General features: G+C 46.4%; 1 protein-coding gene across 2 annotated transcripts in view; it reads right to left on the bottom strand.

The window, feature by feature from the left end:
- POLD1 (DNA polymerase delta 1, catalytic subunit) overlaps positions 1 to 21,523 on the bottom strand; it is a 156,494-nt gene that overhangs the window by 22,758 nt on the left and 112,213 nt on the right. For both annotated transcript variants that reach the window (XM_088455427.1, XM_088455428.1), the window contains exons 21-24: positions 20,097 to 20,249; positions 14,937 to 15,039; positions 11,773 to 11,905; positions 2,302 to 2,415 (exon numbers count right to left, since the gene is read on the bottom strand). In XM_088455427.1, coding sequence (XP_088311553.1) covers positions 2,302 to 2,415; positions 11,773 to 11,905; positions 14,937 to 15,039; positions 20,097 to 20,249 — 503 coding nt within the window. The remainder of the gene's footprint in view (positions 1 to 2,301; positions 2,416 to 11,772; positions 11,906 to 14,936; positions 15,040 to 20,096; positions 20,250 to 21,523) is intronic.

The following is a 21,523-nucleotide window of genomic DNA, read 5'->3' as shown; positions in this document are numbered from 1 at the left end:
ACCTATTCTGTTCCCTTTTGAAATATTTAAAAATGCCACCTACACACATTGTGTAGACTTGTGGAAGGGTGGCGGCAGCCATTTTGTGAGCTCAGCCAGGCACACACATTGTGTAGACTTGTGGAAGGGTGGTGGCAGCCATTTTGTGAGCTCAGGCAAGATATTCGCTTTTCAATGTTTCCAGTGTGTGTAGATTACAGGCATGGTTTACAAAAAAAATTTTAAAAAAATTGGACAGAAATATAAAGTAAAATTTAGGAAAAGCCAATTCAAACAACAAAAAAACAACCTACCAACTATCGTAATATAAAAGCATGGAGATGCTGGGCTCCATACATAAGCCCCACACTGTGTTGATCATATTTGTGCTTCCCACTGCTCGCTGGTTCTAGAATGTGCTAAGCTGTTAGAAATAGAAGCCTGGGATTTTCTATTATTACCCCATTGCTGTTGCTTATTTTTTTCCTCTGGTCAGAGAGAGGTTGAGCAAAAGCAGCAAAATATATATATATATATATATATATATATAAATAAAAAAAAAAAAAATGAGGAACTTTCTTTAGCACGCAGAAAGACACGGAGGGCTGTTCTGGGAAGAAAGACACCAACGTCGCTAGTTTTTTTTTCTCTTTGGCAATGATGTTTAATTTTGCATTTTGCAAAGTATCACATTTTCTGCATACAGGCGTAAATAAAAATAGCATGGCTCCACCAGCTTTTGTGGGCTTACATTTATATACAGGGCAGGAATAATGGCCACATGGGCCTGGGGATATTTTAAGTAGCTGGGGGGTGTGACCAGTGCCATCTGGGCATATACACCCCCTACACTATCAGCCCTAGGGGGAGATGTATCAAAGCTAGAAGATAAAGTACCAACCAATCAGCTCCTGTTATGTTACAGGTTGTGCTTGAAAAATGACAGTTAGGAGCTGATTGGTTGGTACTCTCTCCACGGCTTGATACATCATTCCCCATAATATCTTCCCTAAATAGGTCAAAGTAGAAAAATAGCATCACTTAGGGGGGAATTCAGTTGACCACGATAATTTCTCGTGTGGTAAAATTTTTTTTTTTCTTTTTTTAAAAATGGGATTTTAATCGCAATTTTTTTTCCCCCGGGCAATTCAATTACCCTCCATTTGTTACAGCACGAGAAAACACAGAGGAGCCAGGATAAGTTCCCGGATACATGTGTTTTCGAGATTGCGGCCGCGAAAACACAGCACTTATCGTGGGTTTTGTTTCATCGGCCTTCAGGCAGTTAAAATAAAAATCCCAGATGGTGCCGGCTTCCTGTCAGCAGCCCCACACGCTGCTATGTGCTGGGCTGCAGTGGGACGAGGGAGACGACTGTTGCCACTGAACAGCAGTCTCCCCTCCTCTGGGGGCGGGGGTGATGCGATGACACCCCCCCCACCTGATTCTGCCCTTGGCTGATTGGCTCATAGAGCCCCTCTCCTTAGTGCAGCCATTTGCCACCCGCCCCCCGATACATCCCAAGTCTTCGGGGCTAATTGAATTAGCCTTGGCAATCAATTAGCCAATTGAATTCCCCCCCCTTAGAGAGGAAAATGGAAATACAATTTTAATGCTTCTAATTTATGGCCGACTGTCTGGCCAGCTGGTCATCGTCATGTTGATGGGCCTATATTTATGTGGAGGCCTGTGGTTGTAGTCCTATCATCCCCACAGTTAATCTGAGCAAACATGGCCTCAACTCAGGTTGGTTTTCCTTCCAGTTTCTCTTCAGAAGAGAGTAACTCAGCCAACGACTCATGAGCTGAACTGCCCGAAGACTAAAGGAGCTCATGAAAAGTGTGTGAGGCCCTCAAACCGTACGTTGTCCATCTCTTACGTTAAGTAATAACTTATAAAAGAGAAGTAGCAAAACATATTAACGCCGAAATGTGCTTGACGGCCAAGTGTTCTAATAACGCTTCATTAATTAACCAGAGCGTGCACCTTAGGTATTCCTTACACCCCCTGTGCCTCGATGCAGCCCACTGAGCAGAGGCCGGTGGAAAAATAGAAAAAGTACCTTCTGTGTCCCAGAGCAATTGGGCTGTGAAAGTCAGGTACTGTCCAAGTCTTAATATTATGCACAACTGTAACAATGGGTCATTCAATGAGCATATTTCAGAAAGAGGAAATCCGGGAGGCTGTTGTGCAAGCTAAATCCTGAAATAATTTGCTATATTAAATTGCCACCAAAATAAAATGTAAGTATGAGAATTGCAAATGATTGAATAAGCAGCAGAAGACACAAACCAAAGACTTATCACAGACGTTCCACCTTACCGTCATGATTTAGCGTGGCTTTGCATCCAATGCAGGTGCTGCGCTTCTTGGCAAACGCCATTAGACCCCCAACCTTGGAGGTAAGGACGGTCTTACAGCGGGTGTGCTCTCCTTCTGCAAAGCAGAATGAACAGTCATGAGAGACCATCCTCCTTTACTGGTAAGTCTACAATTCACATACATGCATTTATTTTAGCTGACCACCATGTAGCACCTTTCCGGGCTCTTTACCGCTAATGATATCCTTGCTTTGAGACAGCTGTTATTGAGAATCCCCAATGCTCTGTCGGAGAAGGAAAACCACGAAACACTACATTTAACAGTAAATAGCCTTAAGGTGGGTACACACTATGCGATATATTGGGCGACCTTGACATCTGAAGGCCTGATTCAGCAAGGATCGCTATTCTGCTTATACACACACACAACGCAGTTGCTAATATCAGCAGTGATATGTAAATGTTTGCATACGCATTGCGATCGCAGCCTAACATTAGGATGCCCACTTCCCCTTACCCACGTCCGTATACTTTGGCAACATAGTGAAATAATCGGTAACATCGGCCCCATACGCACAGATAAGGCGGGTCAGACCTAATTTAGGAATTGCTAATTTCAGCACACACTATGAGGCCTCAGGCTGCGTGTGGTATCACAGTGGCCAATTTAAGCACGCCCCTGCAACGCAGTGCCAACGCACTGGCACGCCTGCGGTCGGCCAACCCCCCCCGTCAACCACCCACAAACAGCACTTCCTGTCAATCACTCTGCAATGGGTCTGCGTAGCCTCTGATCGCAGCAGCTGGTTTGCGCACTGCGATGCGTAAGCATTCGTAGAATGCAACAATCAGACAATTGCGTGCGTATAAGCAACTGCGATACTTGCTGAATCAGGCCCTGAGACAGATCACAAAGACCATATTTTGTACAGGCAAAGCCACCCACCTCATCATTTGATGAATTGGGTGGTTGCATTGTCCCACTTGATGTCCTGCACATCAGATGGGATGATTCCACGGACAAAGCGGTATTGTTACATGAAGCATGTACAACGATTGATTGCATCGCCATTTGGCGGGTCAAGTAGTGTGTACGGCGATGCGATAATATGAGATCTGGTAAGAACTTACCCTTGTTATCTCTATTTCTACAAAGTCCATAGGGTTCCAGAGGATACCTTGGGGTATAGGCGATGACGGCAGACATCCAGGCACCACAGAGTTAAAAACTTCTCCATCCTCCCAGGATGCACTGGGGTCCCTCTCCTATACCCTGCCCCCGAGCCTCAGGCACTCAGTTTCGTCACAAGCCATAGGCCGAAGGAGGATAAAGAGAGAGAGAAGAATGTCTGGAACACACAAGAATCACATTCTCACCAGAGGGAGACGGAAAAACCGATGACCAGAACCACAGCCCATCTGCAGTACAGGTGCGACAGGGCGGGAGTCCTGTGGAACTCTATGGACTTCATAGAAATAGAGATAACAAGGGTAAGTTCTTACCATATCTCATATTTTCTACTTCAGGGTCCATAGGGTATCCACAGGATACCTTGGGGATGTCCCAAAGCAGTATCCTTCAAGGGTGGGGACGCTCCTGTGCTGAGAGGAGAATCCGTCACCCGAAGGAAGCATCCTGAGAGGCGTAGGTATCAAAAGTATAATACCGTACGAAAGTATGGACAGATGACCACGTGGCCGCCTTGCAAAGCTGAACAGCTGAGGCGCCACATCGAGCTGCCCACGAAGACCTAGTGGAATGAGCCTTCACAGAAGATGGAACAGGAAGCCCCTCGTGAGCAAAAGCTTCAGAGATAGCCAGTCGAATCCATCCTGCCAATGTTTCTTTAGTGACAGGCCAACCTCTTTTGTGGAAGCCATAAAAGGACAAACAAAGAGTCTGACTTCCAATAGACAGAAGTGCGGCCCACATAGATTTTCAAGGCCCGCACCACATCCAAGGTGGCATCACCAACCGAAAGGTCCGGTGAAGTAAACGATGGTACAATAATTTCCTCGTTGATATGGAAACTAGATACCACCTTTGGAAGAAACCCAGGTCGAGTTGTAGGACCCAGGACTTGTTTCTATGAAAAATTAGAAATGGAGGTCTACATGAGAGAGCTCCCAATTCCGAAACCCTTCTGGCCGAAGCAATAGCCAGAAGGAATACAGTCTTAATGCCCAGTGGTTCATATGGCGGTCCTTGAAGAGTCTTCAAGACCACAGCCAGATCCCATGGTGCCACAGGTGGAACAAAGGAAGGCTGAATAAGAATCACCCTTTGCATAAAGGTGCGGACATCAGGAAGCATAGCAATCCTACGATGTAACCACACTGAAAGTGCAGACATCTGTACCTTCAGGGAAGCTAGGCGAAGACCCTGGTCTAAACCCGCCTTTAGGAAGGCCAGAACCCTGGACAATCTGAACACCTGAGGAGCATAACCTCTAGTGCGACATCACTGGAAGAAAGCCCGCCACACTCTATGGTAGATGTTGGCAGATGAAGGCTTCCGAGCTCTCAGCATGGTGTTGACCACCGAACTGGGGAAACCTCTGGACCTCAAGAGGGCAGTCTCAATAGCCACGCCATCAAAGACAGCCGACTCAGGTCCGGATGAAGGCAAGGACCCTGAGATAGCAGGTCCTGACGTTGAGGCAACAACAGCGGAGTGTCCACTGAGAGACTCTGAAGATCCGTATACCAGTGCCGCCTGGGCCACGCTGGAGCAATCAGCAGTAGCGTGCCGCCTTCTTGCTTGAATTTGCGTATCACTCGAGGAAGAAGGGAGAACGGAGGGAAGAGGTACGCATACTGGAAGGTCCACTTGACCGCCAGAGCTCCACTAGACAAGCCTTTACGTCTCTTGTTCTTGACCCGAACATTGGCAGTTTGTTGTTTTGTCGTGAGGCCATGAGATCTATCTCTGGAAGGCCCCACTTGTTCACCAATAGCTGACACACCTCCTGGTGAAGAGACCACTCTCCTGGATGCACGTCTTGACGGCTGAGAAAGTCTGCTTCCCAGTTGAGAACTCCTGGTATGAACACTGCTGATATTGCGGTGAGATGCTTTTCCACCCATACTAAAATGCGGGACACCTCTGTCACAGCCGCCTGACTGCATCCCTCCTTGGCGGTTTATGTATGCCGATGTCCACCTTCCCTGAAAGAAATGTGGACCCATTACCGCTCCCCAGCCTCGGAGACTGGCATCCGTCGTCAGAAGGGCCCAGTCTGCATTCCAAAAGGGGCGCTCCTTGTTCAGGTGAGGTTTCTGTAGCCACCAGGCCAGAGATAATCGCACCTCCGGGGAAAGCACCATAGTCTGTGTCTTTATCCTTTGGGGTGACCCATTCCATCCGGAGAGGATCAGCTTCTGCAGAGGTCTTGAGTGAAACTGGGCAAACTCCACCATGTCGAACATAGATACCATGGATCCCAGTAACCTCATTGCCGAGTGAAAAGACACCCGGCGACTCTGCAGGCAAAGAGGGACCTTTGCCTGTAACGCAGAGATCTTTTCTCCCGTCACCAAGATCCTCTGATGTTGGGAATCCAACAGAGCTTCTAGATGGAGCATCCTCTGTGATGGTACCAGGGAGGACCAATTTATCAGCCAGCTGAGAGACTGCAAGTTGCAGATGGCGCTGAAGTTTCTCTGAGGACTCCGCCAGTAACAGGAGATCGTCCAGATAAGGTAACAGGCGGACTCCCTGCAACCGCAGGTGGGCTGCCATCACGGCCATAACTTTGGTGAACACCCGAGGTGCTGTAGCCAGACCGAAAGGCAGAGCCTGAAACTGGAAGTGGTCCTTGACCACTGCAAATCTGAGGAAGCACTGGTGTGCTGGGACAAGAGGGATATGCAGGTAAGCATCCTGAATATCCAGCGACACCATGAAATCCCCAGGTTCCATTGCTAAAATAATGGAACGCAGGGTCTCCATCCTGAACCGAGAAACCCTCAGAAATTTGTTGAGGGATTTGAGGTTGAGTATTGGCCGGTAGGACCCATTGGGATTCTGCACCAGAAAAAGATTGGAGTAATACCCCAATCCCTTCTAAGACAAAGGAACTGGCACTATAACTCCATTCTGGAGCATCGAGTGAATTACCTTCTTGAGTTCCCGGGCCTTGTCCTGATTGGACGGAAGGTCCATGGTGAAAAACCGGCTGGGAGGCCTCCTGCGGAAGGAGAAGGCGTACCCCTGAGAGACCACTTCTCTGACCCATGTGTCTGAAGTGGTCAGACACCAGCTTTGGGGGAATTTCAGAAGTCGGCCTCCCACTTTGAGGTCCCCCAAAGAGAGTCCCGTCCCGTCAGGCCGAAGGTTTGTCATCGGACTTGGTAGTGGGATGTCTGGTACTCCAGGCCTGCTTCCTGGGCTTTGAAGGTTTCTTGGCGGCAGTCCTCTTAGGAAAGGACTGTTACCCTGGGTCTGTTCTGCGTTCTGTAGGGCCGAAAGGACGAAGAACCCGCTCCTGATGGGACAGTAGTGGAAGACAGACACGCAGACTTAGATGCTGCCGAAGTATCCACAATTTTATCTAGATCAGGGCCAAACAGCACTTCTCCATTGAAGGGTAACCCCTCCAAACCCTTTTTGGAATCAGCATCCGCCTTCCAAGAACGCAGCCACAGGATACGACGAGCCGCCACTGCTGCCGTGGAGATCTTGGACACCATGAGGCCCATATCTAAAGCTGCCTCATTAATGAAGGTAGCTGAGTCCCTTAAATTACCCACCAACTCCACCTGTTCAGGTGACGAGTATGGGTCCAGGGATGCCTCCAAGGTGCTCCATAGCTCTTGCCACCCATCACACGGCCAAAGCCGGTCTGACACGCCTCCTGCAAGGGAATAAATCATTTTCAAACATATTTCTACCCTGCGATCTGTTGGATCCTTTAAGGAGGACATAGGCAACGTAGCACTCTTTACTAGACGTGTAAATTCACTTGTGGCGGGTTATCCCATTTTGCAAAATAATTATCTGCAAAAGGGTATGCCACCGCAAACCGTCTAGGAGGCTGGTAAAGCTTACCCGGCGTTTTCCATGCCTCCTCTAAATGATCCACTAGCTGATCAGATAGGGGAAACACCGTAGCATCACTTTTAATATCCTTGAAAAAGGCATATTTTGATTTAGCTACAGGAGAAGCGTCATCCTCAATAACCAAGGCCGTGCGCACTGCACGTATGAGCCATCATCTGTCGTCACAGCATCCTGATCTTGATGAGGTTGCAGCTGATGCTTCTGCGCCCGCACAGACGACTCGCCCTGTAACATCTCTGATAGCTGTTGTACTGAGGTAGACAGTGAATTAGCCCACGCAGGTTCATGGATGACCTGAGGGGGCGACAACGGGAAACTCTGAGGTACTATTAACTGTGTAGGAAACCCCTGCATAGGGGACGACACCATAGACTGCTGTGAGACCCCCATCTGGGGACACGCAGGGGTTGTCGTTAACCTGCCTACCAGGATAGTAAGTGCCGTAGCAAAACAAGCCCATGGTAGCTCCTGCACAGGTGTAGTGACAGAAGTCGGCCGTGCCAACCGCAGGCACGCCTTACATAATCCATCAAAGCTCTGGATTGGACAGAAACAGTAAATGTCCAGCGTCCCAGGGGTTAAATGTATGCCAGGGGAGCGCGCTTTCCCTGCTAAGCAGCTGGCGCCTCCCCCCCGCTGCACACGGCCTCTCCACAAGGTGGTTAGGCATCTGCATGCGCTCCGCCCCCGGACCAGCCCTCCCTCTGCTCCTCGGTGGTCATTTAGTGGAAAGCGCAGGGATCAGTAGCCTGGTTCCACACTGCAGCCAGTCCCCAGGGAGCCCCCTGCCTGGGGACTAAGGACTGTGCTATTCGGCTGGGACCCACCGCGGGACCTTACCGCTTTACCTGAACCACCATAAATCCGGCCACAGTCCGGGCAACCGGGGCCACCGCTAGCTGGTGACCCCAGTCATCCACCAGCATCCCTGGATCAGTACCGGCGTTCTGGTACCAGCAGGGTGTAGGAGCGACGACATTGAAAAAAAGATAGAAAGCTATTTTTTTCCAGGAAATTACTGTTCCACGTAAATTGGGGGTACGCTGAAATGGGTGCATGTATATTTTCATGTCGTAAAAATGCATTTTAAAAACAGTTAAAAAAAACGCCTGCTGCAAACGCGCGCGATATTTAAAACACTTGATGCATCCATACCGCCCATCGAAAAATGAGTCCAAAATGTGTGTGGTCGTTTTTCGCCAAAGTACGCAACTTACGATTTTTTCCCCTGGTAATTTATCAATAGGGGGGTGGGGTTCTTTTTCGCCTTTCGCCCTTTTTTGCCTGTTTTTTTTGGTGCTAATTAAATACGGCCCTTAGTTGAGAAACGTCCAGATCTTCCCCATATACAGTGCCTTTCTAAAAGTATTCACTCCCTTGGCTTTTTACCTTTTTTGTTACGTTACACCCTGTAATTTTTTTTTATCTGAATTTTATGTGATGGATCTGCACAAAATCGTTTAATTTGGTGAAGTGAAATGAGAAAACTATATATAAAAAAATAATCTTTATAAATAAAATTCAGAAAATTGGCATGTGCATATGTAAATCACCCCCTTTGCTATGAAGCCCATCAAAAGTTCTGGTGCAGCCAATTACCTTCAGAAGTCACATAATTAGTGAAATGAAGTCTACCTGTGTGAAATCTAAGTGTCACATGATCTGTCAGTATAAACACACCTTTTCTGAAAGGTCAGAGAGGCTGCAACACAACTAAGCATGAGACATCACACCATGAAGACCAAGGAGCTCTCCAAACAAGTCAGGGACAAAGTTGTTGAGAAGTACAATTCTGGGTTGGGTTATAAAAAAAAATCCAAATCTTTGATGATCCCCCGGAGCACCATCAAATCCATCATCATCAAATGGAAAGAACACACCTGCCAAGAGAGAGCCGCCCATCAAAACTCACAGACCGGGCAAGGAGGGCATTAATCAGAGAGGCAGCACAGAGACCAAAGGTAACCCTGAAGGAGCTGCAGAGTTCCACAGCAGAGACTGGTGTATCTGTGCATGTGACCACAATAAGCCGTACACTCCATAGAGCTGGGCTTTATGGAAGAGTGGCCAGAAAAAAAACATTACTTTGTTATAAAAATAAGAAGACATGATTTGAGTTTGCCAAAAGGCATGTGGGGCGACCCCCCACATGTATGGAGGAAGGTGCCCTGGTCAGATGAGACTAAAAACTTTTTGGCCACCAAGGAAAACGCTATGTCTGGCGTAAACCCAACACATCCCATCTCCACAAGAACACCATCCCCACAGTGAAACATGGTGGTGGTGGCAGCATCATGCTGTGGGGATGTGTTTCAGCAGCGGGGACTGGGAAACTGATTCGAGTCTAGGGAAAGATGGATGGTGCTAAATACAGGGATATTCTTGAGCAAAACCCGTTTGTCTGCCTGTGATTTGAGCATGGACGGAGGTTCACCTTCCAGCAGGACAATGACCCGAAGCATACTGCACTACACTCGAGTGTTTTAAGGGGAAACATTTAAATATGTTGGAATGGCCTAGCCAAAGCCCAGATCTCAATCCAATTGAGAATCTGTGGTCAGACTTGAAGATTGCTGTTCACAAGCGGAAACCATCCAACATGAAGGAGCTAGAGCAGTGTTGCCTTGAGGAAGGGGCAAGATGTGGCAAGCTCATAGAGACTTATCCAAAGCGACTGCAGCTGTAATTGCTGCAAAGGTGGCTCGACAAAGTACTGACTTTAGGGGGGTGAATAGTTATGCACGCTGAAGTTTTCTGTTATGTTGTCCTAAATGTTGTTTGATTCACAAGATAAAAAAACACAACATCACAGTTGTAGGCATGTTCTGTGAATGACATGATGCACACCTTCACACAATCCATTTTACTTCCAGGTTGTGAGGCAACAAAACGTGAAAAATGCAAAGGGGGGTGAATACTTGTACAAGGCACTGTATAGGTAGCAACAGCAGCGGCTCCAGGCACTGTATCCGGAGGGCGCAGGAAACGCCCACCCTGCCTCCCGGTGCTATCATTACTATGTAACTTCAGGGGTAGGGAGCGGAGGAGGGAAGGGGCGGCAACACAGGACGGCGATGGGCGCAGCAAAGCCTAGCGCCGGCCCTGAGTAGCAAGCATGGTTTCCAGGAAGCTCAAGGTTTTATTTCCATCTATAACTAAAATGATTAGTTATTCCGATAAATTACGCAATCAGTGACCACACTCCAGATCGCCCTGTACATCTATCACTGTAAGAGAGAGAATGCTATGGCTCATTTATAAGCCAATAAGGTCTTCCCTGCTCTAGACACAATTGCTCAAATCTCAAATATTGACTGGAGGCAGAAGGGCCAATAGTTCCTACCCTATGTCTGCAGAACGAGTGGGATAGGCTTACAGGTTGCAATTTGAAGGTTCAATTTACATCACTTGGGCATTAACCCCTACGCTGCTGAGGCTTTTCTCACCCCTGTGCAACATGGCTATGTTTGTGCTGATCACGTTCCATCATCAATAATTGGTACAGTAAAAGTTGCACGGTTACTGCCATAAAAAATGTGTCTATGCATAACGTATTATATTAACAGCACCCTTAGCAACATCTATAATCATAGAAACAATTGCAGTCCTGTCCCCATGGTTACAGATGATGCTAAGAAAAGCCACTTATCTCAAATTGTGTGTTAAATGGCAGCAAGTGTGCTTTTAGGTTATTAACAGGATATTTCAGTCAGAGGTCATGCACTGTGAGTTAATCCTGTAATAAGTAGTACCCAGCAGAATTATTTTTGCATAATTTTTGTTAGAATTTCCCTGAAAGCACTAATAATTTGGTGCATATTAACTGTTCTGTAAATAAAGTCCACTCTTTGGTCACAAAGTTTTGCATTCTTTTTTTTCTGGTGAAATTTGGCCTGAAGCTGGGCACACACTAAATGATCCGACGGACGACCCCAGCCGACAGATCGGATGGCTGGTACAAATCAGACGACCCGGTCCCCGACCACCCGATATGCTGGCTCCTGCCGCTTGGGGTCGTCAGCCGCATGTACGGCCAAACTGACGTTGTAGCCGACGACCCCACGGAAGCGCATCGCACAATATAGTGGGTACACACTGCACGATTTGAACGATTTGTCGTTCTGATCCATCGGAATCAGGCAAATCGTTAAATATATCGCTAAGTGTGTACCCAGCTTAAGAAATGCGATGAATTCAGAGAGGTTCGTAGAAAAAGGCCTATTTAAGCTCATACTACAAAAGCACATATGTAATCCAAAAGAGCATATGGGTAATCACCCTTCATTGGTCTAAATTACATTTAAGCAATCATGGCTCTTGTCTGGTTGCTATGTATTTCAGCAGAAAAAGCCGCACAATATTCCTTTGCATCAATGAAGATGCCTTTACAAGGGGCCAAACAGTACTTACTCAGTAGCACGCTCTCAGCCTTGGTCTCCCCGAGGATGGGTTCAAAGATTCTGAGCAGTGGTTTTGCCAGCTGCTGCTCCAAATAATACTGAGTGTCAATCGGAATATTATTCTCCAGTACATAGATCGGGTCCTAAAGGGAAAGCCAAAAATGTACAAAAAAAAATAAAATTCTTTTAAGAATACACTTTATATTACAACTGTAAACATGCCCTAACTCCTTTGAAAAGGAAGTTGCAGAATTACCAAAATATCATGGAATTACACAAACGTGATCGTTTGCCAGGTATTCATCATGAGGGAAGAATACTAAATAAAACTAAAAGATCTTAGCTTAAAGTGTACATAAAAGGCAGCAATTTTGTTGGCTAAAGCAATATTTATGCATATGTAGGCCGTCCATTGACTAGAAGCCAGCGATACTTGTTCCTAGTGAATACATATACAGTCTACATCAGGGGTCTTCAACCTTGGCCCTCCAGTTGCTGTGGAACTACACATCCCAGCATGACTTGTCAATAGTTTTAGCATGCTGTTATATCAAAAAGGTGGCAGTGCATGCTAGGATGTGTAGTTCCACAGCAGCTGGAGGGCCAAGGTTGAAGACCCCTGGGCTACATTATCATGCAAATCGATGGTTAACCACTGATGGCGGAAGCCCACCATCGATGGTACAGAGCTCTCAGATGGATTTTTCATCTTTCTACCTAGCGCTGGTACATGGATTGACTGGTCTGCTACCCAGTGAGTAATACAGAAGGGATGATCATCCGCGGGGGGTGAAACCATCGATGGTTCCCCAGTCGACTGTTTCATACCATCAAGATTAACTGCCAAGTGGTGTTATCGATGGTTAACCTACTAATGGCCAGTCTGTGACCGCCGATATCACTGACAGAATCACGCCCCAGAATAGCACACCGATGGCATACTGGAGTGCATGCGCTGGGGACAAAAATGTTCCCCCTCCGAGCACTATATGGCTGATCTGCAATGGCACAGAAGGGATGGTAATGTCCCACATTATAAGTGAGAGACATGGTGCAGTGGGGGGCTACGTACACTGGTTGGTTGGAGGGCTCTATTCATTATCACTGGGGGCAAGGGAAAATGCCAGTCAAGTTCCATTGCCCCTGGGGGATCTGCTAGCACTAAGGGGTGGTGGGTACAATCACGTTACATTGGGGGCCTATGGAGAGATTTGGTAATTTATATATATATATATATATATATATATATATATATATATATATATATACATACATACACATGTGTGTGTGTGTATGTGTATATACATATATTATTTTTAATCACATTTTTAAATACATTTTTTAAAAGTACATTCTAAGTTTAAATGGGGGAATAAAAAAAAAAAAAAAGACAAAATCCCGGAAGTTTTGGAGGAGAATAATTTGCCAGTTAAGGGGTTAAATGTCATATTTAGATTTCAAGGGGAATTTCATGGCCTTTATCTGGTCCAGTGTCAAAAGCATTATTGTTCAGTGTGTACTTAAAAGTAGGAAGAGGGAGAGCCGTGCGAACGATTGACAATCTACTGTTGAATTCCCTTTGTCATAGTGTTCACCAAATATAATTAATAATCTGTCATCTAGTTCACTGGATACACAATGCATTCTGAATTCAGATTATAGCAGTTCCCCTTCAATAACACAATAGGGGAACAGCGCACATAGGGGGGGTTTGTAGCTGTCATTGACTAAACTTAGTAAATAGAGATAGATTGCAGAAGTTGTCAGCCTCCGGTCGCTGGTGAGAGGGAAGCACTTTCTCTGCCAACCAGGCTCTGTAGAGAAAGACTGAAAAAAACAAAACAAATAGAAGTGGAACCTGTAGCTAAAGTCACTCTCTCCCCTGCACACCTGAGCCCCCAGAGGTGCGCCTCCTCCAATCCTTACACAACTCTATACATGGAAACACACCGAGTGCACTCTTGGATTTGCAAACTTTTTTTTTCCATTAAGCAGTTTAATTCCCATCTACTGAGAGACATAAAACCACTTACAGCAGATGAACTTGCTGCTAAAGACTGTCCTGGGGAAACGTATGCAAATATAATCTAGCATCTGGAGAGTGGTTGATGTGGTAGCAATGAAAGTGAGGGGTGGGGGTTGGCACTAAGCATTGATGTGTGAGCGATGATCACACAATAAACCTCAGCAAGATTTGGGTGACCACTGCTGCATGGTCACTTTAAATGGACACGTGGATTCCATAGTGCTTGGTTATGCAAAAATGCCTTACTGGCAAATAGGTTTTATGCAAACTGATCACTGCTTATATTGTGTAACATAGGGATAAAATAAAATATATAGGTATAAACTTTTACAGTGCACTGAGTGGGCGATAAGTACATTAGTAACAAGAAGCAGTGATGAGAGTGAGAGACTCACACAGAACAGGAATAAGAGAGACAGACACAGCAGCAGCACAGAAAGGTATTAATCCTTCTCGAATGCAAAGTAAGGGCAGCTAGATTACCCATGGGCAGTACATAGGGCATTAATACCTTTGGGCAGATTCTATTATGAGTGGTGCTTACAGTTGGTTTGTAGCAGCTCCCAGGGCTATTCAATAGCAGCCTGAGGTAAGCCCATAGACTGCTCTTACTGCCGATTTATGTTCGCACCCTCCCTAGGTAAATAGCGTTTTCTGCCCTTACCACGGCCCCTGCGAGCACGTTAACCCATAGTTCTGGGTACTTAACAGCGAATCTATAGGTTAACACGTGTTAGCAGCTGGATGCGGTCAGAATGCTGACCGCTGGGATTCTGGAGGTCAAAATGTCAACACTGGAATCTAGACACTGGTCAGAATACTGGTGCCGGAATCCCGGAGGTAAGTACCGGGGTTAGGCACTAGGGGGAGGGATAGGCTGCGAGGTGGGAAGGTTAGGTTTAGGCTGCGGGGAGGGAGGCTTATGGGTTAGGCTTACTTACCTGGGGAAGTCGGCATTCTAACCTGGTCAGGATGCCGGTGACTTTTAGCAAGAGGAATTGGGCTATTAATTGCGTTAAAGCTCAAGGTAAGCGCCACGGCTAATTGAATCTACCACATTGTGACTTCAGTTGGCCATTTAACCAGCTCTTTAAGGGCCTTAACAATAAAAAAAAAAAAAATTATACTCTGAAGCATCCTAGACTCGCCTCGGACTTCATGTATGCAGCTACGCCCTTGGCAGCTCCGATGATCACATAAGGGACTCGGTCTCCTAAATTGGGGGCACTTCCTGGGTCTCTCTTTCGCATTCTGTACAAAACAAAAAAAAAAAAAAGAAAGAAAACATGGGTTCAACTACTGCCACACAGATGTATCCTCTCTTGTCTTTGCTTCGGTCAAGCCAAAACAGCCCCTCTTGGCGCGCCTGGTCCCATGAAACTGTGCTAGCACCGCGCGTCTTTTTAAGCTGCAATGTGATGTTACTAGTACGCACCGGGAGACAGAGCTGATTAGTTTGATATGTGACACTTGTATATCTGTGTGCGACTGACTGTACATGCGGCTGCTCCTAAGAGCTCCACCGTGCGATTTTTTTTTTTTTTTTTTTTAAGAGGAGCAAAACTGAACTTAATTTGAATACATTGCAGGAAGCTGTGTACGTACCCATTGATGCCCAGGCACCATCTAAAAAAAAAAAAATAATTTGTAAGTCGTTGAAGAAGTAACTTATAACAAGTTGCTGGTTTAAATTGCAGATGATGGTTGTTCATACACTGAAGAACCATTATCTCATCTGGCCAAGGGTTCCGCTGGCCGGAGGTTGTGTCGCGCCCCCTCCCCACGGCAAGTCTAAGGCCAGTCGTCTGACCGCCCGTACACACAGCTCGATGCCCCAATATATCTGCAGATACATTGGGCATCGGCTGTGCAACATAGCCGACACGATATGTCTGAACGGCGTCGTTCACAGACGTATCGCTGGTACACACTGGCTGACGCGCAGAAGATATATTGGCCGATCAATTGATCGGCCAATATATCTGACAATGTACCCAGCAAGTCACTCACCTGATTGCACTTATGTTTTACGTCAGAACAAAAGCATTTCCTAGGCACTTACAGTGTGCCCAAAATGTTACTCAGACACAGGCTTATGCCAGTTCTGAGAGATTGGTATGCCTGGGTGACTACAAGTTACCTACTATTTTACTTGGGCTAGTGGAACAGATGTGGAAGCATGATATACTGTTTGAAGTGGAAAATCTCAGCCCCTTATTACTTGCTTAAGCTCATATAACCGTATAGCTGCAGCACGATGCCCCGGGGAAGCCACCAATGTTACCACCAGCAGTCAGCGGAGCGCAGAGCACCATGGTATGAATGGTCCCCTCCCACACAGAAACAAGCGAGGTGGGTGTGAGAGGAAAGGTGCTCAAGGTACTTGCCATACCACAAAAGAGAGGGAGGGGGGCAAGATACAAGGAGCAGGGGGGGCGTAGAGACACCTGGTCAGTCTGGGCTGTGCTTTGTGCTCAACAATGTGTAAAAAGCATCATGTACAGGAAGAAAGAGGGGAGGCACCGTGTAACGTAACAGCTTAACATTAGTACAATCTGTCATTTATATATTACAGCACATCAAACCTCAAGATCACATAATATATAGAAGTGTGTGTTACAGGCAATCACAGGGGGGGAACACAGAACTTATGCACAAAGTAGAGATAAAACCTGGCCATAGATGGTGAGGAAGATGAGAAACTAGAAGAACATTGCCTAACCGTAATAAATGGTAATGTGCGCAGCTGGGCGTCACGGTGATATCCGGCGGTACATCGCTCTGACCCCTTTGGGTAAATACTGCTAACTACACATCTGCGATCTTACCTTGCTGTCTAGTTTAGGGCCTTAGCTCATGAATTCTAGATTCATGAGCTGAGGCCCTAAACGAGTGCAGGTAATGGGCCCCTTAAGCTGGCCATACCCTGCACAGTAATCCTGCAAACCAGAAGACCAAACGACTGGTCTGGACGATTGTCGCTCAGTGTACGGTACGAACACGATGAACATTCACACAGGAAAACAAGCTAAAAAGAGAGCGCTGTTTGGTTTTCAAACCTGTCCAATCCACCCAACCATTGTTCAGCCAAACTTCAGGCTGTGAACGGAGAGTATTTGGAGGCACTCTCTGGTTATCAGGCGGTGGCTCCAGCCCTCTTCCCCCCCATAGGCTGTTCGGCTGTGGCCAGCTTTACTCTTCATATTGAAAACTCATCGGCTTCCTTTTCCCGTTCTACAGAATTCTATTTTCTCTATTTCCAGCTATATTACAAAGCAACAGAGTTGTAAAAACAGGATTTCATTTTAGATAAGGGAGTACGAATAATAAAAATGTTCTCCGTTATCAACCATTGTCTGCAAAAAGTGGTGAAGGTTGCAGCAAGTTCTAGTGGTGACAGACAAAGGGCTTTATTTCCCAAGCAGAGGAGCTTCCTAGCGCGATGCAGGTGAAAATATAAAATGGCACCTACAGCCAGTGTAAAGCACGCCAGGCTTTACCACCTGCATTTTTCTCACACCGCCCGGCTCGCAGTGTGCTGGCACCATGGGTAGTGAAGGTGCTGACTGAGCATGGCCACCTCTGACAGAGGGATGATCCCGGCCACCCCATCTGCCCACCCTGCGTTGGAGGAAGGCTTTGCAGACTTGCAGTTTCCACCTCTCCTGCTCGGAGCAGTGGGATGCTGGTGGGAGAATGTGTGGTGGGCAGCTTGCCTCATGGTGATGCCCATTTCTTTGAGGGGGGCACTATTGGACTGTACACATTTACCAGTGCAAAAATGGTTATACTGCATTCAATAAAGATCTGCAGTGTAGAAATCTGGTATTCTCATACATCAAAGACTACAGCGAGTGTCCACCGCCCCCCCATCAGAACACAGATCTGAGGACCCGGCAAAGGAGAGCTCAGTTCTCATATTCTATTTTCCAAATTGCAGAATTCTGCTCCAAGAAATGGCGATTTGCAAATCAGATTGTTTTCTTTGCTTCTCAATGGTATCTTATTGTTGTTACAGAGCTTGCATCATGTTAGGACTCCATTCACAGAGCCAGTTAGATTGACATCCTGACTGCACATAGTCACATCTCAGAGACATCTCTGTATAGACCGTAAGCATAGAGGGAGCGACTGACCAGGCCCCTTCAAATCATTTAAAATTGCTGCAAACATGAAATATTTTTTCTTTTATTTAAATTGTAGACTTTAGTCGGATATCATGCTTAGAATTATGTGTGAAATTAAGACATGGGCAAATACTTTATATAACTATAAGATATCTATGACCACCGAAGCACCAATGCAAGTTGTGTCTGACTGCAAAATTGTGTGCCAAGGACATTGTCTCCTGTATACTGGAGTCTACCAGGAGAAGCCATGTTGTCCATCACCTCAGCGGGAAGCCTGTCCTGCCGGGAGCTTTTGTCAACTAGTGGCTTGAACTGCAGAGCGAGTGGTTTATAACCAGCTGCGTGAGAGCGGTCAGACCCTAATACGGAACCAGCAGAAGTGCTCTAGATGATTAAAGTACTTTTATTTTCATAAGACAACGCAATGTAGAATTTAGTCATTTCCTGCTAAAGCTCTCACTCCAAAGCATTACCCCACAGTTTCTCAAACTCGGTCCTTGGGACCCCAAACAGTGCATGTTTTCCAGGTGTCCTCACAGAATCACAAGTGAAATAATTATCACCACCTGTGGATCTTTTAAAATGTGTCAGTATTAATGAATACACTGTGCACCTGCTGGGTGACCTGGAAAACGTGCACTGTGTGGGGTCCTGAGGACAGAGTTTCAGAACCACTGCATTACCCCATAGGATAAAAAACAATGAAAACAAAAACTACTGGCTGCTACTCACCGTAACCCAATATAACAGGTGACGTTTAGTTTACAGATACACAATGAAAGGCCATCATTACAAATGTCTGTATTTTATGTTGTCTGTCAAAATGGCAACATGACAACGTCAACACGAATGTTATGTCAACACTGACTATGTAGACATGTTCATCATGACAAACATGCCCAACTCGACACCATTGTAATGTCAACACAGTCGTAATGTGGACAGTCTTTTTACTGCCACTCTTAATTCACATGTCGACATTTTAACCACGTTGACCTTCTGGAGTCTACATTATGAATGGCGACATCCCTCATTTCAGTGGAGGACACAAAAGAGCAAGATGTGCAGAGAGACAAGCTCACGTCTCTCTGACCTCCCCATCATGGCAGCTGTAATCTTTTATCACTCCTAGCAGATACACAGAGAGAGACCATAGAGGGCCAAGTGTCAGTCTGTCAGACTGTCTGCTACAGTCGAGCACCTAATCCAGCTGAAGTACTAAGATGACTCTGGCAGCAGGCTAGGCCAGGTTCTATATGCAAGCCGTACGGGTACTGTATGTTCCCTGTCAGACATTGGTATAAGGAGCACTACAAAGAAGCAAACTGTTCTCTCCAGATGGTTTCCAGATCTCCTAGTTGGTGCACAGGTGTACACATTTTAAAAGATCTACAGGTAGCGCTAATTAGATCTATTGTAATATTGAAGAGATCTGGAAAACATGTACTGTAGTGTTCACTGTAGACCAAGTTTGGGAATCTCATGAATATGAATATCATTAAATATTTATGTATATGTAATAATACAGCTGAAAAGAAAGTCAAGTGCCAGAATCATGAGTGATTATCAGCGAGCAGAGAGACAGAGAATGGACGGCAGCAACTGGAGCGTTTCTCGGATTTCCTAATGAAGCAAGCGGTTGATATTCTAAGAAAAGCGCGTCCCTTAGAGGGAAAACTGCTGAGTACAGGAGACTGGAATTGGGAAATGACCGGCCTGCCCCTAACGGGTTACAGGAAGTCCATGTCATTTTTATCTCATGCTCTGTAATGTTTCTTTCCACACACTTCTCCCCCACCTCCTCCTTCCACAACAACAGACAGTTGCAGACACAGCTGCTGCCCTGGGTGGGACAAGCTATTTCTGCGTTTCCCCTCAGTCACGGATCAGTACGCGCAGGCAGAGATACAAGCGGCCCTGCACTTTTGCGGGGTAACAGCGAGCAGATGCCGAGGGCTTTAGTTAGTAAGGAGATGGCTGTTACACTGACTTTTAGGAGGGTAGGCACCAATCACAAGTGCACAGGCTGTACTGAGAGCTACCCGCTGCTGGCTGTCCGCCTTCCATTGTACAGAGACTGCTTTGCATTCAGCAGGTGGGCATTTACATAGGTACAGTGGGAATCTCGACACCAATCAACGACAGTCCAAACGCTAGATCTAACGGCCTTCGTCCTACCTCTCTGCCAGCTCCACGTGCGCCTGTTTTCCTGCATACTCATCCGCGGTGCGGGTCAGCTCCTTCGTGATCACCAGCTGGGAGATGTCTATCCGATTACAGAGCAAATCGGAAATCACGTCCTTGGCGTGTTCTACCGCTCCCAATGGATCTCTAAAAACGAGTGCACACAAAGTCCCATGGTTAGTGTAGCAGTAATGGAAAGCCCTAATGCGTACGAATAGACAGCAAAGAGCAGTGGGGTCTATGTACTAAGCCTCGAAGAGAGATAAAGTGGATGGAAATAAAGTACCGACCAATTAGCTCCTAACTGTCCCTTTGCAGGCGGTGTTTGAAAAATGTCAGTTAGGGGCTGATTGGTTGGTACTTTTATCTCTCCAAGGCCTATTTATTTATCTATTAACAGTTTCTTATATAGCGCAGCATATTCCGCTGCGCTTTACAATTGTAAACTTTAATAGAACAAAACTGGGTAATAACAGACAGATATATAGGCAGAAAGGCCCTGCTCGCAAGCTTAGTACATAGACTCAGGTGGGTCTTACTCTGAATGGGTCTCAACTTCATATTTGTGTCCGTGCATAGAGGTCTTTTTATGCGTGGTTACTCAAAAATACCTTTAGTTCTCCCTCTTTTCTTAGTTCTGGGTGGCGTTATCCTTAAACTAAGAAAAAAAACCACCAAACAAAAACATAAAAATACAAAAAAAACAAGAGATATGGTAAGAACTTACCTTTGTTATCTCTGTTTCTACGAAGTCCATAGGGTCCACAGGGTTGACCTTGGGGTATAGCTGGATCTGGATCCATGGGCACCACGCAGTTAAAGCTTTAGCTGCTCCCAGGATGCACTTGGGTCCGTCCTCCTCTATACCCCGCCCCCGGCCACAGCACCTCAGTTGGTAAGCAGCCAAGGCCGGAGGAGGAGACTAAACAGAGAGAAGGAAGACTGGAACACACAAGAAACCATACTCACAGAAATGGGAGACGGAAAACCGGTGACCAGCCACACAGCCCATTTGAAGCCAGGTGCGTCAGGGCGGGCGCCCTGTGGACCCTATGGACTTCGTAGAAACAGAGATAACAAAGGTAAGTTCTTACCATATCTCTTGTTTTCTACTTCAGGGTCCATAGGGGGTCCACAGGGTTGACCTTGGGGATGTCCCAAAGCAGTACAACTAAGGGCGGGGACGCTCCTGTGCTGAAAGGAGTACCCGGCGCCCAAAGGATGCATCCTGAGAGGCAAAGGTGTCAAACGCATAGAACCTCAAAAACGTTTGAATTGAAGACCAAGTGGCCGCCTTACACAGCTGAACAGCAGAAGCGCCACGTCTAGCAGCCCAAGAGGGACCCACAGAACGAGTGGAATGAGCCTTAACAGAGGCTGGCACAGGTAAGCCCTCCTGTGCATAAGCCTCACAAATAACG

This window comes from Taudactylus pleione, unplaced genomic scaffold (genome assembly GCF_031769625.1).
Source record: "Taudactylus pleione unplaced genomic scaffold, aTauple2 ptg000655l, whole genome shotgun sequence".
NCBI lineage: Eukaryota > Metazoa > Chordata > Amphibia > Anura > Myobatrachidae > Taudactylus > Taudactylus pleione.
The sequence above is the reverse complement of the archived record's forward strand: the minus strand, read 5'-3'. Positions and strand labels throughout refer to the sequence as shown.